Source organism: Nerophis ophidion, linkage group LG29 (genome assembly GCF_033978795.1).
Source record: "Nerophis ophidion isolate RoL-2023_Sa linkage group LG29, RoL_Noph_v1.0, whole genome shotgun sequence".
NCBI classification, from domain to species: domain Eukaryota; kingdom Metazoa; phylum Chordata; class Actinopteri; order Syngnathiformes; family Syngnathidae; genus Nerophis; species Nerophis ophidion.
The window spans coordinates 4,410,886-4,432,353 of record NC_084639.1 but is presented as its reverse complement, the minus strand read 5'-3'; the positions used below and the strand labels follow the sequence as shown (position 1 = coordinate 4,432,353).

The 21,468-nt window shown below is 38.5% G+C and overlaps 1 protein-coding gene across 2 annotated transcripts; it reads left to right on the top strand.

The window, feature by feature from the left end:
* Nucleotides 1–6,259: 6,259 nt before the first annotated feature.
* On the top strand, nucleotides 6,260–20,637 carry atp1b4 (ATPase Na+/K+ transporting subunit beta 4). Of its 2 annotated transcripts, none has more exons than XM_061891708.1 (9): nucleotides 6,260–6,800; nucleotides 6,883–6,939; nucleotides 7,294–7,510; nucleotides 12,541–12,669; nucleotides 15,084–15,188; nucleotides 15,436–15,635; nucleotides 17,219–17,275; nucleotides 18,182–18,274; nucleotides 20,145–20,637. In XM_061891708.1, exons 2-9 carry the CDS (start codon nucleotides 6,883–6,885, stop codon nucleotides 20,304–20,306), a joined length of 1,020 nt encoding a protein of 339 aa, XP_061747692.1. In that variant the 5' UTR covers nucleotides 6,260–6,800; the 3' UTR covers nucleotides 20,307–20,637. The 2 variants fall into 2 exon arrangements, with proteins under 2 accessions (XP_061747692.1, XP_061747691.1); XM_061891707.1 differs by having other exon boundaries at nucleotides 6,880–6,939.
* Nucleotides 20,638–21,468: the final 831 nt, after the last annotated feature.

Sequence of the window (21,468 nt, the reverse complement as noted above, 5' to 3'; positions counted from 1 at the left end):
TTTATGCACTGTGTTGGTTTTGTTGTTTGAACAAGTTGATGTTCACGCACGGTTCATTTTGTGCACCAGTAAAAAAACATGGTAACACTTTAGTATGGGGAACATATTCACCATTAATTAGTTTCTTATTAACATGCAAATTAGTAACATATTGGCTCTTAACTAGTCATTATTAAGTACTTATTAATCCCTTATTATAACCCTAACCCTAACCAAGTACCGCATTTTTCGGAGTATAAGTCGCTTCGGAGTATAAGTCGCACTTGCCGAAAATCCATAATAAAGAAGGGAAAAAACATATAAGTCGCACTGGAGTATAAGTCGCATTTTTGGGGGAAATTTATTTGATAAAACCTAACACCAAGAATGGATATTTGAAAGGCAATTTAAAATAAATAAAGAATAGTGAACAACAGACTGAATAAGTGTACGTTATGAGGCATAAATAACCAACTGAGAAGGTGTTAACGTAACATATTATGATAAGAGTCATTCAAATAACTATAACATATAGAACATGCTATACCTTTACCAAACAATATGTCACTTCTAATCGATCAATCCGACTAAATCTTATACGTCTAGTCTCTTACGTGAATGAGCTAAATATGATTATTTGATATTTTACGGTAATGTGTTAATAATTTCACACATAAGTCGCTCCTGAGAATAATAAAATAAACTATGAAAAAAACTGTGACTTATAGTCCGAAAAATACGGTAACTCAAAATTAAGTCTTTATTACTTAGAATATGTTCCCCTAGTGTCCAAATAACTGTAAATTAAGTCTTTGTTACTTAGAATATGTTCCCCTAGTGTCCAAATAACTGTAAATTAAGTCTTTGTTACTTAGAATATGTTCCCCATACTAAAGTCTTACCAAAAACCTATAACTTTGTCTTGAATTTGGAAATATATTTATATATTTTTTTCGGTGAATGCGCATATGAAACTGGTGGGGTTCGGTACCTCCAACAAGGTTAAGAACCACGTTCTAACCACAGATTAAAACAGTCCTGGGCAATTATTTTGACTCGGGGGGGACCACATTTAGAGAAAAAAATGTGTCTGGGGGCCGATATATATTTATTTTTAGGAACACTAATACAAACTCCGTTTCCATATGAGTTGGGAAATTGTGTTAGATGTAAATGTACACGGAATACAATGATTGGCAAATCATTTTCAACCCATATTCAATTGAATGCATGACAAAGACACAATATTTGATGTTCAAACTCATAAACTTTTTGCAAATAATAATTAACTTAGAATTTCATGGCTGCAACACGTGCCAAAGTAGTTGGGAAAGGGCATGTTCACCACTGTGTTACATCACCTTTTCTTTTAAAGGCTTACTGAAACCCACTACTACTGACCACACAGTCTGATAGTTTACACACCAATGATGAAATCTTAACATTGCAACACATGCCAATACGGCCGGTTTAGTTTACTAAATTACAATTTTAAATTTCCCGCGGAGTTTCCTGTTGAAAACGTCGCGCAATGATGACGCGTGTTTGTGACGTTATTGGTTGGAGGGGACATATTAGCCAGCACCACTTACGGCTAAAAGTCGTCTCTTTTCATCGCACAATTACACAGTATTTTGGACATCTGTGTTGCTGAATCTTTTGCAATTTGTTCAAATAATGGAGAAGTCAAAGTAGAAAGATGTAGGTGGGAAGCTTTTAGGCTTTGGCCACACAAATAAACGGTGTTTCCTTGTTTAAAATTCCCAGTGGTGAAGCTTTACTATGGATCAGAGCGGTCAAGCGAACATGGATCCCGACTACATGTCAACCGGCAGTTTTCGGTGAGAAAATTGTGGAAATAAGTCGCCTCTTACCGGAGATCAGCGGAGCCAGCGTCCTCCTGCAGCTGCCGTGACTTCTCGCAGAGACTCTGGCGTCAAAACACCCGTGGCCACACCCCTCCGACTTCAAAGTACTCTTTAACTCACTAAAACACTAGTAACACAATAGGCAGATAAGGGATTTCCCAGAATTATCCTAGTAAATGTGTCTAAAAACATCTGTATCGCTCTCACATGCCCTCGTCTTTTTTTTCTTCTTCTTTTTTTTTCTAGGCCTTCACTCTAAGTTTCCTCATCCACGAATCTATCATCCTCGCTCAAATTAATGGGGAAATTGTCACTTTCTCGTTTTGAATAGCTCTTGCTGCTGGAGGCTCACATTATAAACAAAGTGAGGATGTGAGGAGCCCTTACACCGGTGACGTCATCACCTGCTACTTCCGGTAAAGGCAAGGCTTTTGTATTAGCGACCAAAAGTTGCGAACTTTATCGTCGATGTTCTCTACTAAATCATTTCAGCTAAAAATATGGCAATATCGCGAAATGATTAAGTATGACACATAGAATGGACCTGCTATCCCCGTTTAAATAAGAAAATCTCATTTCAGTAGGCCTTTAACAACACTCAATAAACATTCGGGAACTGAGGAAACTAATTGTTGAAGCTTTGAAAGTGGAATTCTTTCCCATTCTTATTTTTTGTAGAGCTTCAGTCGTTCAACAGTCCGGGGTCTCCGCTGTCGTATATTACGCTTAATAATGCGCCACACATTTTCGATGGGAGACAGGTCTGGACTGCAGGCGTGCCAGGAAAGTACCTGCACTCTTTTTTTACAAAGCCACGCTGTTGTAACACGTGCTGAGTGTGGCTTGGCATTGTCTTGCTGAAATAAGCAGGTGCATCCGTGAAAAAGACGGCGCTTAGATGGCAGCATATGTTGTTCCAAAACCTGTATGTACCTTTCAGCATTAATGGTGCCTTCAGAGATGTGTAAGTTACCCCTGCCTTGGGCACTAATGCACCCCCATACCATCACAGATGCTGGCTTTTGAACTTTGCGTCGATAACAGTCTGGATGGTTCGCTTTCCCTTTGGTCCAGATGACACGATGTCGAATATTTCCCCCCAAAATTTGAAATGTGGACTCGTCAGACCACAGAACACTTTTCCACTTTGCATCAGCCCATCTTAGATGATCTCGGGCCCAGAGAAGCCGGCGGCGTTTCTGGATGTTGTTGATAAATGGCTTTCGCTTTGCATAGTGGACCTTTAACTTGCACTTACAGATGTAGCGACAAACTGTATGTAGTGACAGTGGTTTTCTGAAGTGTTCTTGAGCCCAGTGCCGTCTGAGGGATCGAAGGTCACGCTCATTCAATGTTGGTTCCCGGCCATGCCGCTTACGTACCTCTTTTTCGAACCTCTTCTACGAACCTCTTTTACGAACTACTTTATCGAACCTCTTTCACAAACCTCTTTTACAAACCTCTTTTACGAACCTCTTTTTTTAAACTCTTTTACGAACCTCTGTTTTTGGAACTCTTTTACGAACCTCTTTTTTTTTAACTCTTCTACGGACCTCTTTTTGGAACTCTTTTACGAACCTCTTTGGGACTCTTTTACGAACCTCTTTTTTTAACTCCTTTACGAACTTCTGTTTTGAACTTCTTTACGAACCTCTTTATTGAACTCCTATACGAACCTCTTCTTTGAACTCTTTAACAAACCTCTTTTTTGAACTCTTTTACAAACTTCTTTTCAGAACTCTTTTATGAACCTCTTTTACGAACCTCTTTTCCGAACTCTTTTACAAACCTCTTTTCCGAACTCTTTTACAAACCTCTTTTTCGAACTCTTCGACGAACCTCTTTTTCGAACTCTTTTACGAACCTCTTTTCGAACCTCTTTTTCGAAATCCTTTACAAACCGGACTCCTTTACGAATCTTCTTTTTTGAACTCCTTTATGAACCTCTTTTTTGAACTCCTATACGAACCTCTTTTTTGAACTCCTATACGAACCTCTTTTTTTAACTCCTATACGAACCTCTTTTTTAAACTCTTTTACGGACGTCTTTTTTTAACTCTTTTACGAACGTCTTTTTTTGAACTCTTTTACGAACCTCTTTTTTGAACTATTTTACGAACCACTTTTTTGACCTCCTATACGAACCTCTTTTTTGAACTCCTATACGAACTCTTTTTTCAACTCCTATACGAACTCTTTTTTTAACTCTTTTACAAACCTCTTTTTTTAACTTTTTTGCGACCTCTTTTTTGAACCGACCTTTTTCTTTTGAACTGTTTTGTAATCAAATAGCGATGGCTGTTTACGACCCTGTCCCTTCGTAATCAGCTGTTGCCATGTGGTATGGGAAGGTCCAAATAAAAGAAGGAGTGAAGTGTGAGAAGTGAATAACATTTGTATAGCGCTTTTCTCTACTGACTCAAAGCGCTTTACATAGTGAATCCCAATATCTAAGTTACATTTAAACCGGTGTGGGTGGCACTGGGAGCAGGTGGGAAAAGTGTCTGGCCCAAGGACACAACGTCAGTGACTAGGATGGCGAAAGTGGGAATCGAACCTTGAACCCTCAAGTTGCTGGCAGGGCTACTCTACCAACCGAGCTATGCCGCCCCCAGGAGGCGTGCAATCTTTTGGCAGAGTGTAATGACACCCTACAAGGGTACAGATGTACATGTTTCTCCTCATTGAGCCAAATTGAATCCTGTCTCTGTTTGATTCTTTGCTTCTTGTCTGTTTTAATAGATGTCATCAGTGTTTGGACTCTCGCCCACATATGCGGTCCTCTCCAAGGTTTCTCATAGTCACTGTCACCGACGTCCCATTGGGGTGAGTTTTTCCTTGCCCTGATTTGTGCTCTGTACCGAGGATGTCGTTGTGGCCTGTGCACCCCTTTGAGACACTTGTGATTTAGGGCTATATAAATAAACATTGATTGATCGATTGAACCTGACAGCTAGTCCTAACAATAATGCTTTTTTTTTAAAAAGGTGTGTAGTACACATAGGTCAAGTATGACACCATTAAAGGCCTACCGAAACCCACTACTAGCGACCACACAGTCTGATAGTTTATATATCAATGATGAAATCCTAACATTGCAACACATGCCAATACGGCCTTTTTAGTTTATTAAATTGCAATTTTAAATTTTCCGCAAAGTATCCTGTTGAAAACGTCTGTATGATGGCGCGTGACATCTCGGATTGCAGCGGACATTTTTTTCCAGCCTGATCCAAGCTAAAAGTAGTCTGATTTAATCGCATAATTACACAGTATTCTGGACATCTGTGTTGCTGACTCTTTTGCAATTTGTTCAATTAATAATGGAGACGTCAAAGAAGAAAGATGAAGGCGGGAAGCGGTGTATTTCAGCTGCCTTTAGCAACACAAACACAGCCGGTGTTTCCTTGTTTACATTCCCGAAGGTGAAGCTTTACTATGGAAAGGAGCGGTCAAGTGAACATGGTTACCGACTACATGTCAACCGGCAGGTTTCGGTGAGAAAATTGTGGTAATAAGTCGCCTCTTACCGTAGACATGAGCTGAGCTTGCGTCCTCCTGCAGCTGCGGACTCTCTTGCCTCCTCCCACCGGCGACACTGGCGGTCACCAAACCCGTGGCCACACCCTTCTGACTTTCAGGTACCATATAATCTCACTAAAAGACTAATAACACAATAAGCAGATAAGGGATTTTCCAGAATTGTCCAAGTAAATGTGTCTAATAAAATCTGAATCGCTCCTACTGCCCTTGCCTTTTTATTTTTTATTTTTCCCCTAGTCCTTTACTCTCACTTATCCACGAATCTTTCAACCTCGCTCAAATTAATGGGGAAATCGTCGCTTTCTCGGTCCGAATCGCTCTCGCTGCTGGTGGCCATGATTGTAAACAATGTGAGGATGTGAGAAGCTCCACAACCCCTGACGTCACGCGCACATCGTCTGCTACTTCCGGTACAGGCAAGGCTTTTTCATTAGCGACCAAAAGTTGCGAACTTAATGTTGATGTTCTCCGCTAAATCCTTTCACCAAAAATATGGCAATATCGCAAAATGATCAAGTATGACACATAGAATTGACCTGCTATCCCCATTTAAATATCAAAATCTCATTGCAGTAGGCCTTTAAAACCCCACACAGCAAGAATGGTGTTAAATTATACGCAAGAAACTACAAAATGTTTGTGCACGATTTGTGTCCTCTGAACACCGAACCAACTTTTGAATGCGAAAGTGCAACAAGCTGAGAACATCCGCACAAATAAACACACCCTTCTCCATCCAACATCTGCTTTTTTTTTTTTTTCTTCTTTTTTTTTCCATGACGCAACATCTTTTTTTATGCAAAACTCCGACAAAAGTCCTCCTCTCACACTTGCACCCGGGCTAACACAGTTGGCGCTACGTGACTGGGGTGCAGATGGCGGGCGAGGTGTGTGTGTGGAGGGTCTCTTTGAGTTTGAAGTTTATGTTAAACGCTTTGCACCGAGGCTTTGTGATTAGTGTTTATGATTTTATGCTCCTTAAGAAAGGAATGGTAAAAATATAGATGAAGATTTTGGGGGGCCACAGGCGCATGATTGGCGGTGCACGTCTTTGTGCTGCAATGAGCTATAAATATTGCATTCAGGCGTCGCTTTAGCACACAATGAGTGATGGTGTGCGTGTGCAGAATGCAGCGCCGGGTTCCAAACCATTGCCAAATTGTGGACTGAACCCTCCAATAAAAAAAAAAAAGCAGGACTTAGGAAGTATCCCACCCCCCCATGTTCCTCTGTCTTGAGTTCATTCACTATGTTGGGCGTTTAGATGAAGGAGGCTCTCTGCACCACTAAAACTTTCTAATGAACTCCGCCAAAAACTTTTGACAGAGAGCAATTTTTTTTACCTTTTTTTTTTCTCCGCTCCACACTTTTATCTGCTTTTTTTTTTTTTGCTGAAAAAAAGAACTTCAGGTACGGCAATTTTTTTTTTTTTCCATAATTAAGCTTTTTTGACGATACTTAAGATAACTTTTTCCCCTCCCCTGCGAAGAAGATGGAGCCCGGTTCCACAGAGGGAGGAGGTGAGGAGACCCCACTCCCTAAAAGTCCGGTAAGTGCAAAAAAAAATAAAATAAATTGTACAATTATGAGGGGGAAAGAGTTGGTGTTTGCTGCTAAAAGGTCGTGAGTGATAGTGCACACTTACTTGCTGGCGAAGAGTCCAAACATCTGGACGCGGGAAGCAGGAGGTTCCGCTTCAAGGGAGGTCATCTCTCCCGATGAGGCCTGCAAAGGTCACCCTTTTTTTTTTGTCTCCCCCCCTTCTATGATCCGCATGAAACCGGGGACAGAGAGGATAGCAGCACATCGCTAGCATGCGGTGAAGTGTCGGGTCGTCTTCGGAAAAACCTTCTCGCCGACAATGTGCGTTGAGCGTCTTCTCCCTTCTTCTCTCCGCCGCCAGCCTCCCAAGGTGCTCCTCAAGCACGGCCAGGAGCTGGAGGAGGAGCAGGAAGAGCTGGCCGAGCACCAGCCTCTGGAGCAGGAGGACCTCAACTTCGAGCGCTGGAAGCGCCGGCCGCTGCCCCGCCGGACGCTGCACCAGAAGATCAGCGACGTGAAGACGTACCTGTGGAACGCCGAGACCAAGGAGTTCATGGGCCGCTCGGGGAAGAGCTGGAGTGAGTCCCCACCCACCCCACTCAGTCCCATGTTGCATGTTTCTAAATGATGGGTTAAAAACTGTCTTTTCAATGTCTTTAGTGCGATGTCTTGTGTGCTGCAAGTGCGTGTGGTCAATGTTTACATAGGTGCGCCGACGCTTCCCGGCGAAAACAGGCCGCCTGGGGACAGGGGCCCCAGCGGGGGGCACGTCGCCCCAAGCCTCGCGTTAGCCAGAAATCACATTCCATCTACGTCTTAGCATGCTCGCCACATCCTCTTTCCCAAAGCAGCGGCGACCCCCTCTTCACCCCCCCTTTACTGAACTCATCATGCATGTAAGCCCCCCCCCCTCCCCGGCGCAGACCGACACGTACACATTTCCTAATTACGTCCAGGGAGTTTGGCAACTACACAACATTTTTTTTAAAGAAACGTAAAGTTAATATCCAAGGATGCCGCACCAATGGGGCCCCCACGTAGCCTCAGCCCCACAAAGCCCTATAAGTGAGTAAGAGTCGGGGTAGGGGGGCCACAATACCAGAGCAGGCTGATTGGTTGCTCCTTGGAGCTGGCCGGGGCCTCCATGGCTGCAAAGGACCTTCACGACCACGTCAACCGGAGGTTCAGTGTGTTCCCCAGTGAAAGGACAGCTGGAAGAATTCTCACTGGGCTGGAACAGAAAGGCCTTTGTGGACTCCGGGGGGGTTGGTGTAGGGGGGGGGGAACACGCCATCGTCCGACCTGCGGGGCAAAAATGCCAACACAGCAAAATATCCGTCGTTTAATTTTAAATATTTTTAAAGCTAAACAAGACATAAAAACATTTTGAACTGATTTTTCAATACAAAAAAGATGTCCTTTCCACACAAAAATATGTACAGTATATTTACGTTTTTTGGGGGGTTTAAATATCATCATCATCATCAGTTCATATGTATTTTCTTTTCAATGTTTTTCTAAAATTTTTCAGTAGATGTCAATTCTAAACAAAAATATGTGCAGTATATCAATGTTTTTTGGCTCAAATATCATCTGTTCATATCTGGGCTTTTTTCAAATTGTTTGCTAAAATTTTTCAATAGATGTCAGTTCTAAACAAAAATATGTACAGTATATATAAGGTAGGGGTCACCAACCTTTTTGAAACCAAGACCTACTTCTTGGGTACTGATTGATTCGAAGGGCTACCAGTTTGATACACACTTAAATACATTGCCAGAAACAGCCAATTTGCTCAATTTACCTTATATATATATATATATATATATATATATATATATATATATATATATATATATATATATATTTATATATATATATATATATATGTATAAAAATGGGTATTTCTGTCTGTCATTCAGTCGTGCATTTTTTTTCCTTTTACGGAAGTTTTTTTTAGAGAATATATGATGAAAAAAACACTTAATTGAACGGTTTAAAAGGGGAGAAAACAGGAAAAAAAAAAGAAAATTTAATTTTGAAACATAGTTTATCTTCAATTTCGACTTTTTGGAATTCGAAATTCAAACGAAAAAAAGAAGAGAAAAACTAGCTAATTCGAATCTTTTTGAAAAAATAATTTATGGAATATCATTAGTAATTTTTCCTGATTAAGATTAATTTTTGAATTTTGATCACATGTTTTAAATAGGTTAAAATCCAATCTGCACTTTGTTAGAATATATAACAAATTGGACCAAGCTATATTTATAACAAAGACAAATCATTATTTCTTCTAGATTTTCCAGAACAAAAATTAAAAAAAAAATTCAAAAGACTTTGAAATAAGATTTAAATTTGATTCTAAAGATTTTCTAGATTTGCCAGAATAATTATTTTGAATCTTAATCATAAAAAGTTTGAAAAAATATTTCACAAATATTCTTTGTCGAAAAAACAGAAGCTAAAATGGAAGAATTAAATTAAAATGTATTTATTATTCTTTACAATAAAAAAAAAAACAATTTACTTGAACATTGATTTAAATTGTCAGGAAAGAAGAGGAAGGAATTTAAAAGGTAAAAAGGTATATGTGTTTAAAAATCCTAAAATCATTTTTAAGGTTGTATTTTTTCTCTAAAATTGTCTTTCTGAAAGTTATAAGAAGCAAAGTAAAAAAAATAAATGAATTTATTTAAAGAAGTGAAGACCGAGTCTTTAAAATATTTTGTTGGATTTTCAAATTCTATTTGAGTTTTGTCTCTCATAGAATTAAAAATGTCGAGCAAAGCGAGACCAGCTTGCTAGTAAATAAATACAATTTAAAAAATAGAGGCAGCTCACTGGTAAGTGCTGCTATTTGAGTTATTTTTAGAACAGGCCAGCGGGCGACTCATCTGGTCATTACGGGCTACCTGGTGCCCGCGGGCACTGCGTTGGTGACCCCTGAGCTAAGGTTTTGCTTGGCTCAAATATCATCATCAGTTCATAGCAATGTTTTTTCACATTTTTTTGCTCATATTTTTCAATAGACATCAGTTCTAAACAACAATATGTACAGTATATTGATGTTTTTTTGGGGGGGGGCTCAAATATCATCATCAGTTCATATCTATGCTTTTTTTTTATTTTAGCTCCAAATTTTAAATATACATCCCTTCTAAACGTGTATCAATTTAAAAAACATAAAATACGCACGTATATACATACATACGTTCATATATGCATGTATATACATACATGTATACACATAAACATATATATGTATATATATATATATACATACATGTATACACATAAACATATATATATATACATACATGTATATACATATATATATACATACATACATATCTATACATACATATATATGCATATATATATATACATTGATATATACATACATACATATATATATACACACATATATACATACATACATATGTATACATACACATAAACATATATATATACGTACATATATATATATATATATACACACACACACATATATATATATACATATATATATATATATACACACACATATATATACATGCATACATATACACACACATATACATACATACATATGGATACATATATACAGACATATATATATATATACATTGATTTATACATACATACATGTATATATACACATATATATACATACATACATACATATGTATACATACATATATACACACACATATATACACACATAAGTATATATATTATGTGTGTGTATATATATATATATATGTAGACATATATATATATGTGTGTGTGCGTGTGTGACTATATAGTTATATATATGTTTTTATATACACACATATATATTCATATGTATACATATATATATACAAATATATACATATACTTATATACACATATACATACATATATGTATACATACATACAGTACATATAAATATATACATACATAGACTTATAAATGTAAGAGCGTGGAGTTTGGTGCAACATGCTGCGTGGCTTTCGCAGCTTGCGGCGAGGGTTGTTTTCCCGGAATGCAAACAAACTGGACCGGACATGGCTCGAAGGTAAATACATGATTATAATTGTAACTCAAAAGCTACAAACAAAAGGCTCTCACAGTGGAGGCACAAAACTTAATGCAGGGAACTAAACCAACTCAAAGACAGAACTATGAACATGAAAAAAAAACACTTCCGATGACGAGAACTATGGCATGGACCGAAAGAACACAAGAGATCCAACATGTGCAGAGCAAGAGATGAATGATGTCATAGAGTAATGTCGCCAGGTCCACTACCTGGCAACTACAGGCTTAAATAATAGTGACATGATTAACAACAGGTGCATGAGTTCAAAGAAATGAGGCAGGTGAAACTAATGGTTGTCATGGAAACTAAAACAAACCAGGGTGCGCAAAAACAAGAACTAATGGAGTCAAACAAAACAGAACATAACTAAACAGAATCCAGACCACAGAACATGACAATATACACATATACACAGGGACGGCGTGGCGCAGTGGGAGAGTGGCCGTGCGCAACCCGAGCGTCCCTGGTTCAATTCCCACCTAGTACCAACATCGTCACGTAAGTTGTGTCCTGAGCAAGACACTTCACCCTTGCTCCTGATGGGTGCTGGTTGGCGCCTTGCATGGCAGCTCCCTCCATCAGTGTGTGAATGTGTGTGTGAATGGGTAAATGTGGAAGTAGTGTAAAAGCGCTTTGAGTACCTTGAAGGTAGAAAAGCGCTATACAAGTACAACCCATTTATTTATATACATACATATATGCATATATACATACATTTATACATCCATACATTTTCTGTCGCTTGTCCCTTTCGGGTCACACAACATTATTACATATACAGTATATAATATAGGTGTGCATGTTATATTCATATAATGGATACAATTAAAATCATTGGAGATTAGAGTGTGTGAAAGTTGGACTCCTACCTTGTTCACTTTGATGACAACCTCCTTAAAGTTTTGTGGTTAATGTGGAAATAGCACTCTGCATATTTCCCATCATACTTTGTAATGGCTTCAAATGGGTGTCATTCTAAAAAAAAATGTTTTTGTTTTTTTATAATATCCACAAATGTTATATTATGTCATGTGTGATGATGTCTGTTGGCATTTTCTGTTGGTTCCACTTTGTTGTTGTTTTTTCCCCCCATTACCAGGGAAGGTTGTTTGCTTTGGGTCATAGAAATAAATGCTGTGCCGGGTTTAATTCAAAGACACCATAGGTATAGCTATTAAAATGATTTGATATCAGCTCGATTCCTAATTAAAATTATGACCAATGGTGGCCTGTGGTTTGGACACCAGTGGGTTGAACAAAAGAATATGCAGATAAACGGAGGTCCAGTTCCCCATGAGAACCAGCAAGTGGTTCAGTTTCCCTCCCCTCCAAGATTATATATCCTCAGGTGGTGTTCTCATACAAAAACAGGTACTTTATATATTTAGTCTAAAACAAAGTAGAAATGTCATTCAAACAGCCGTGACTTTTTGAGGGGTTTTAGGAGGTACGGTTTATGTTTGAGCCCTCATCAATTCTGCCTAGCAACAGTTCCACTGACCTCACGTCTCCTCTTCCAGGCCTCATCCTTCTCTTCTACGCCACGCTTTACGTCTTCCTGGCGGCCATGTTTGGCGGCTGTTTGTTCTGCCTCATGTGGTCCATCAGTCCCTACCATCCCACCTACAACGACAGAGTGATGCCACCAGGTAAACAGAACCTCACAATTGAAAAGTTATTTATTTATTTTTTAATGGTGCGTGTTATATTTGATGATATTAACCTCATTGTAGCATAACTGTAATTTCCGCCCGAAAGCAGCGACCCCGAAACGGACAAGCGGTAAAAAATGGATGGATGTAACATATTTGTTTAGCAGGTGTCGTATTGTCGTTTAAAAAAAAGAAAAGAAGAAGAGGCATTAAATAGGTGTGCAACTTTTGTTGCAGAAATGAAAATAGAAAAAAATGGCCCGAAATGAGTTTTTTGATTGGCATTTAGGGATTGAACCTTTTAATGGACCTTTAAAATGCTGCTTCCGGTTCAATTTGTCGTCACACGGATGAAAACACGCATTTTTTCCATTTTGGATGAACGTATATTTGATTTTTGTGTTAATCTGGAAAAATAAAAACCCATAAAAGGAAAACAGCACATATTCCAATTTGATGGAAATATTTTTCAATTATTTTTTTTTTTAAATCAACCCTTTTTTTTAAAAAATCTGCTATTTTTAATAGAATTTGAAAAACAGCTCTAATTTTGTTTTTTGATTTGCATTTCAGAATTGGAAATAGAATGACCGGAAAGTACACAGACCATTATTGTCATCAATTCATATTTTATTATTATTAATTTACTGTTAATTTTACTTAAAAATAAAATGAACATTTAATTGGAATATATTCAATTATCTATTTATTATTAGTATTACTCTTTATTATTATTGGATAAGTTGTTGTTTTTTCCGCTTTGGACGTGCTCGTTAATATCAAATAATTTACAATATTAATGATTTTTACCATTTGATTTATTAGTTGTTTAAAATTATGAATTATTTATTCTAAAAATGGGGTTGGGTAACAGTGATTATAAATTGGATATATTTTGATTGCATTATTTTTTGTAATCTCTCGATACCTTTAGAAGGCAAAATAAAACACATAATTGACTGCTAAAGCCTTAAACCAGCTATGTATTTATTTATAACAATAACAATCATTACATTATACTAATTTAATCAAAATGTTTTTTTTTTGACAGTGCGAACCGTATTTGACGATATTAACCTTATTGGAGTGTGGCGTAAAAAACATTTTGACTTAAATGACAATGTCACTTTTTAAAGTTCCCAATTAAAATGTAAAAAGAAGTTAAGCCCTTTTTGTAATCTCTTGATACCTTTGGTGGGCAAAATAAAACACATAATGGACTGCTAAACCCTCAAAACAGATATGTATTTATTTATAACAAAAATAATCATTACATTACACTAATTTAATCAAAATGTTGTTGTTTTTTATTAACGGTGCGAGCTATATTTGACGATATTAACCTTATTGGAGTGTGACGTAAAAAACATTTTGACTTAAATGACAATGTCACTTTTTAACGTCCCCCATTAAAGTGTAAAAAGAAGTTAAGCCCTTTTTGTAATCTCTTCATACCTTTGGTGGGCAAAATATAATACACAATTGACTGCTAAAGCCTTAAACCAGCAAAATTTTTATTTATACAATAATAATCATTACATTACACTAATTTAATCAAAATGTTTTTTTTTTTATTAACGGTGCGAGCTATATTTGACGATATAACCCTTCTTGGAGTGTGACGTAAAAAACATTTTGACTTAAATGACAATGTCACTTTTTGACGTTCCCAATTAAAGTGTAAAAAGAAGTTAAGCCCTTTTTGTAATCTCTTCATACCTTTGGTGGGCAAAATAAAATACACAATTGACTGCTAAAGCCTTAAACCAGCTATATTTTTATTTATACAATAATAATCATTACATTACACTAATTTAATCAAAATGTTGTTTTTTTTATTAACGGTGCGAGCTATATTTGACGATATAACCCTTCTTGGAGTGTGACGTAAAAAACATTTTGACTTAAATGACAATGTCACTTTTTGATGTTCCCAATTAAAGTGTAAAAAGAAGTTAAGCCCTTTTTTGTAATCTTTTGATACCTTTGGTGGGCAAAATAAAATACACAATTGACTGCTAAAGCCCTAAACCAGCTATATATTTATTTATAACAATAATAATAATTACATTACACTAATTTAATCAAAGTGTTTTTTTAACGGTGTGAGCTACATTTGAAAATATTAACCTTATTGGAGTGTGACGTAAAAAACATTTTGAATCAAATGACAATGTCACTTTTTAAAGATCCCCAATTAAAGTGTAAAAAGAAGTTAAGCCCTGCAACATGCATGGTAACTTCCTGCGTATTTTTTTTATTTTTATTTTTAGCTATTTCCTCACCTGACTCATTTTGTTTCACGTGTGGCAAAAAAAAGCCAAAGAACAAGCTAAGTTCATCCCTAGATCGTGCACTTGGACCCGCTCATGTCCCGTCACAGTTGACTGTCTGTGGGTCTCCACTGGCAGGTATGACCATGGCGCCACACTCGGAAGGCCACGATATCGCCTTCAACGCATCCGACCGCAAATCGTGGAAGAAGTTCGCCAGATCGATGGATGAGTACCTCAAACGTGAGTGTGCGGCGCTCAGGAGGGCTCGGTGGGGTTAAAACCAAGCGGTTAATCCTCCTCGCTACTTTTGTCCCGTATTCTCTTTGGTTCCCGCACGGCATGCTGGGAAGGGAAGCCTCTTTGTGAGTGGGGGGGTTCTTCCCTTCCCTTTTATTCCTTCATTCAAGCTGACTTGGCAAGGCCAAGCAAAGGTTTATGTATGCCCCACCATGCCCGCTTGACACTTTTTTTTTTTTGGGCGCTCCAGATTACAACGACGGCGCGCAGGAGAGGAAGAATATCCGCTGCACGCACAACAGGTACTTCATGCAGGAGGACTTGGAGGAGGACGCCGAGAGGAAAGCGTGCCAGTTCAAGAGGTCCTGGCTGGGGGACTGCTCGGGCCTGCAGGACCCCCACTATGGGTACTCGCAGGGGAGGCCGTGTGTCCTCCTGCGAATGAACCGGGTAAGATTAGAGAATGGGGATCGATTTCATTCATGTTGGGACATTTTTAATAATGCAGTGTTTTGTTTTGTTTTTAGACCTAAAAATCTATTTATACTCCATTTATGCATTTTGTACTATTTGGACACTTTTATGGCCAAAAAGAGAAACAGAAAACTGCTGTCAAAGCATCTAGTTTTGTCCATCCATCCATCATCTTCCGCTTATCCGAGGTCGGGTCGCGGGGGCAACAGCCTAAGCAGGGAAACCCAGACTTCCCTCTCCCCAGCCACTTCGTCTAGCTCTTCCCGGGGGATCCCGAGGCGTTCCCAGGCCAGCCGGGAGACATAGTCTTCCCAACGTGTCCTGGGTCTTCCCCGTGGCCTCCTACCGGTTGGACGTGCCCTAAACACCTCCCTAGGGAGGCGTTCGGGTGGCATCCTGACCAGATGCCCGAACCACCTCATCTGGCTCCTCTCGATGTGGAGGAGCAGCGGCTTTACTTTGAGTTCCTCCCGGATGGCAGAGCTTCTCACCCTATCTCTAAGGGAGAGACCCGCCACACGGCGGAGGAAACTCATTTGGGCCGCTTGTACCCGTGATCTTATCCTTTCGCTCATGACCCAAAGCTCATGACCATAGGTGAGGATGGGAACGTAGATCGACCGGTAAATTGAGAGCTTTGCCTTCCGGCTCAGCTCCTTCTTCACCACAACGGATCGGTACAACGTCCGCATTACTGAGGACGCCGCACCGATCCGCCTGTCGATCTCACGATCCACTCTTCCCTCACTCGTGAACAAGACTCCTAGGTACTTGAACTCCTCCACTTGGGGCAGGGTCTCCTCCCCAACCCGGAGATGGCAACCCGGGTTTATCTAGTTTTGTATTCTTTTATAAACTTTCTTAAAATTATCAAATCATATTTGAATCATTTAAAACACTACAATTTAATAAATGACATACGGCGATAAGAGTCTTGTATTCATTATAATACTATTTTGAACCCTTTAAACTGGCGGTGATGTCAGAGAGGGACATCTTGTGGCCGATTTAGGTAGTGCGCAAAGTTGAGACCGGATGTTATTTACTCTACAGCAGCGGTCCCCAACCTTTTTGTATCCGCGGACCGGTCAACACTTAATAATTTGTCCCGCGGCCCGGGGGGTAAGGGGATGTCCTTTTTTTTTTTTTTTTTTTTTTGTCCTTCTTTGTCATGAAAAAGGAACATTTTTGTCATGAAAAAGGGAGTTTTTTGTGGTTGGTGCACTAATTGTAAGTGTATATTGTGTTTTTTATGTTGATTTAATAAAAAAAAAAAAGAAAAAAATATATATTTTATTTTATTTTATTTTATTTTTTTAAATAAAAAAATCTTCTGCGGCCCGGTACCAATCAGGCCACGGCCCCGGTACCGGGGCGCGGCCCGGTGGTTGGGGACCACTGCTCTACAGTCAAGCTTCTATTTTTTCTCTCGATTAAGTCTACCTAAAATTCAAATTTACTCCTAAAACTGCTTCACATGACAATAAAAATGCTTTAAATTGTGATTTGGCGAAACATAAGTGAAGTGATTACTCAAAATGTCTTTTGTTTGCTTCTAGATTCTCGGATACCTGCCTGGCCAAGGGAAACCAATTAATGTGACTTGCGGAGTGAAGGTTGGCTATCAATAGATCAATATATCGATCTATGATAAGTATCACAAGACGATTATAAATACGATTTGCACTGACGCGCCTTTGCTGCTCCCAGCCACTAGGGGGCGTAAATGCACCCAACCTGAGGATGTCTTGGATCAGGTTTTCCACTGGGGGCCGCACACTGAAAAATTAAAGCATGCATTTTGATATTTATTTTTAAAACCAATAGAATATATCGATTTTTATTTTTACCTTTTAAGGCTTCCCTCAAGTGTTAAAATAAGTCATATATTATTTTTCATTTATTATTATTCACTGCTTAAATCTCGAGATCAACTTCAGGTCCATCAACATGTTTTTATTTCTTTTTCTGTCAAAGAACGACCTGTTTTTGTGGAAAAAATGCAACACAGAAAAGCCGGCGGCGTTCCTGAATGTTGTTGATAAATTTGGCTTTCGCTTTGCATAGTAGAGCTTTAACTTGCACTTACAGATGTAGCGACTAACTGTATTTAGTGACAGTGGTTTTCTAAAGTGTTTCTGAGCCCATGTGGTGATATCCTTTAAATATTGATGTCGGTTTTTGATACAGTGCCGTTTGAGGGATAGAAGGTCACGGTCAGTATTTATTGCCACCTTTCCCAACTTCATTGTCCCGTGTTGCTGGCATCAAATTCTAAAGTTAATGATTATTTGCGGGAAAAAAAAAGGTTTATCAGTTTGATGTTGATGTTGTCTTTGTAGCATATTCAACTGAATATGGGTTGAAAAGGATTTGCAAATCATTGTATTCCGTTTATTTTTACATCTAACACCATTTCCCAACTCATATGGAAACGGGGTTTGTACTTAGAAAGCACTAATGTACTTCCACATTGCTATGATGCTGACTTCTATCATTAAAAAAAACATTTTCTCTTGCAGAAAGGACCACCGGAGGCTCTGGGAGAGGTCAAGTTTTTCCCCAAGAATATTTTTGAGCTGAAGTACTACCCTTACTATGGGAAACAAAGACATGTAAGCAAGTATTTTTGTAGATGCATTGTAAAAAAAATAATAATAATACCGTATTTCCTTGAATTGCCACAGGGCATATAGCAGGGGTCACCAACGCGGTGCCCGCGGGCACCAGGTAGCTCGTAAGGACCAGATGAGTCGCCCGCTGGCCTGTTCTAAAAATAGCTCAAATAGCAGCACTTACCAGTGAGCTGCCTCTATTTTTTTAATTTTATTTATTTACTAGCAAGCTGGTCTCGCTTTGCTCAACATTTTTAATTCTAAGAGAGACAAAACTCAAATAGAATTTGAAAATCCAAGAAAATATTTTAAAGACTTGGTTTTCTCTTGTTTAAATAAATTCATTTATTTTTTTACTTTGCTTCTTATAACTTTCAGAAAGACAATTTTAGAGAAAAAATACAACCTTAAAAAGGATTTTAGGATTTTTATACACATTTACCTTTTTATCTTTTAAATTCCTTGCTCTACTTTCCTGAAATTGTTTTTTTTATCGTAAAGAATAATAAATACATTTTGAATTCAATTCTTCATTTTAGCTTCTGTTTTTTCGACAAAGAATATTTGTGAAATATTTCTTCAAACTTATTATGATTAAGATTCCCAAAAATTATTCTGGCAAATCTAGAAAATCTTTACAATCAAATTTAAATCTTATTTCAAAGTCTTTTGAATTTCTTGACTGCACTTAAATGTAGAATATACGTAGAATATATTTATATTATTCATATATTATATGTATATGTATATAATATATATATCATACATAATTTATTATTCCCAGGGATCAATAAAGTATTTTCCATTCTATTCTATTCCTTTAAAATTTTTGTTCTGGAAAATCTAGAAGAAATAATGATTTGTCTTTGTCAGACATATATAGCTTGGTCCAATTTGTTATATATTCTAACAAAGTGCAGATTGGATTTTAACCTATTTAAAACATGTCATCATTTTTAAAAATTAATCTTAATCAGGAAAAATTACTAATGATGTTCCATAAATTCTTTTTTTCAATTTTTTCTAAAAGATTCGAATTAGCTAGTTTTTCCCTTCATATTTTTCGGTGGAATTTTGAATTTTAAAGAGTCGAAATCGAAGATAAACTATGTTTCAAAATTAAATTTTTATTTTTTTCGTGTTTTCTCCACTTTTAAACCGTTCAATTAAGGTTTTTTTCCATCATCTATCCTCTACAAAAAACCTTCCGTAAAAGGAAAAAAAATGTACGACGGAATGACAGACAGAAATACCAATTTTTTTAATATATATATATATATATATATATACTAATTTATTAAAGGTAAATTGAGCAAATTGGCTATTTCTGGCAATTTATTTAAGTGTGTATCAAACTGGTAGCCCTTTGCATTAATCAGTACCCAAGAAGTAGCTCTTGCTTTCAAAAAGGTTGGATACCCCTGACATATAGTATGCGCCTGCCTTGAATTACTTTTGGGTCAGACTCGCTTCCCAAAATAATTAGCGCATGCTTAGTATTACCGCCTGGTCAAACTTGTGACGTCACGAGTGACACTTCCCCTGTCATCATTTTCAAAATGGAGGAGGCTGATTTCAACACCGGTAATTTGAAATCGCATAAAGGGAAGAAGATTAGGAGCTATTCTGTCGGATTTAAGGTCCAAGCTTACATCACACTCAAATTTTTACGGCATGCCTTTGGTAAGTCCTGGGTAAGAAGAGGTTTTAAAATAATTAGCGCATGCTTACTTTTACCGCATGCCTTTGGCAAGTGCAGGAGTGAGAAGAGGTTTTAAATTAATTAGCGCCCCGGCGGAAATTCAAGGAAACGCGGTAAATAAGAAAGAAAAAGGATCCCCTTAATAATGGCGAGATGTTTCTCCATCAGGTGAACTACTCCTCCCCGGTGGTGGCAGTGCGCTTCGCCAGTGTGCAGTACGGCGCTCACATCCAAGTGCAGTGCAAACTCAACGGCAAGGGCATCGTCAACGACTCGCCCACCGACCGCCACCTCGGCAGCGTCACCTTCTCCCTGGAGGTGGGCGCCTGAGCGCCTGCAGGACGGCGGGGTTATTATTATTTTTTACACGTAATTCCTTGTTATTCTCTCCAAGACATTTGCTCCACAAGCACAGTCGCTCACGTCTCGTTCATCATTAGGACATTTAATCAAACTAAAATAGATTTTTTTTTTTTTTTCCCCTCGGCTATGCAAATGAAATTAAAACTTAGTTCTCGGTGCACATAAATATATGTTAGAATATGGTTTTGTGTGGCAGTGCGCTAATTGGTTGTGTGTGTGATTTTAAAAACATGTATATTTGAAGGAATATCATGCAAATGAATGCACTGTACTTACACAATAAAAGGAGAAAAATCTTGCCTTTCTTTATCCATTAATCCATTTTCTACCGCTTGGGGGAATGGGGGGGTGCTGGAAACTATCTCAGCTGCATTTGGGCGTAAGGCGGGGTACACCCTGGACAAGTCGCCGCCTAAGTATATATCAATCAATCAATCAATGTTTACTTATATAGCCCTAAATCACTAGTGTCTCAAAGGGCTGCACAAACCACCACGACATCCTCGGTAGGAAAACTCACACCCAGTGGGACATTGGTGACAATAATGACCCAGTGGGACGTCGGTGACAATGATGACTATGAGAACCTTAGAGAGGAGGAAAGCAATGGATGTCGAGCGGATCTAACATGATACTGTGAAAGTTCAATCCACAATGGATCCAACACAGTCGCGAGAGTCCAGTCCAAAGAGGATCCAAGACACAGCAGCGAGAGTCCCGTTCACAGCGGAGCCAGCAGGAAACCATCCCAAGCGGAGGCGGACCAGCAGCGCAGAGATGTCCCCAGCCGATACACAGGCGAGCAGTACATGGCCACCGGATCGGACCGGACCCCCTCCACACGGGAGAGTGGGACATAGAAGAAAAAGAAAAGAAACGGCAGATCAACTGGTCTAAAAAGGGAGTCTATTTGAAGGCTAGAGTATAGAAATGAGTTTTAAAGTGAGACTTAAATGATTCTACTGAGGTGGCATCGCGAACTGTTACCGGGAGGGCATTCCAGAGTACTGGAGCCCGAACGGAAAACGCTCTAGAGCCCGCAGACTTTTTTTGGGCTTTGGGAATCACTAATAAGCCGGAGTCCTTTGAACGCAGATTTCTTGCCGGGACATATGGTACAATACAATCG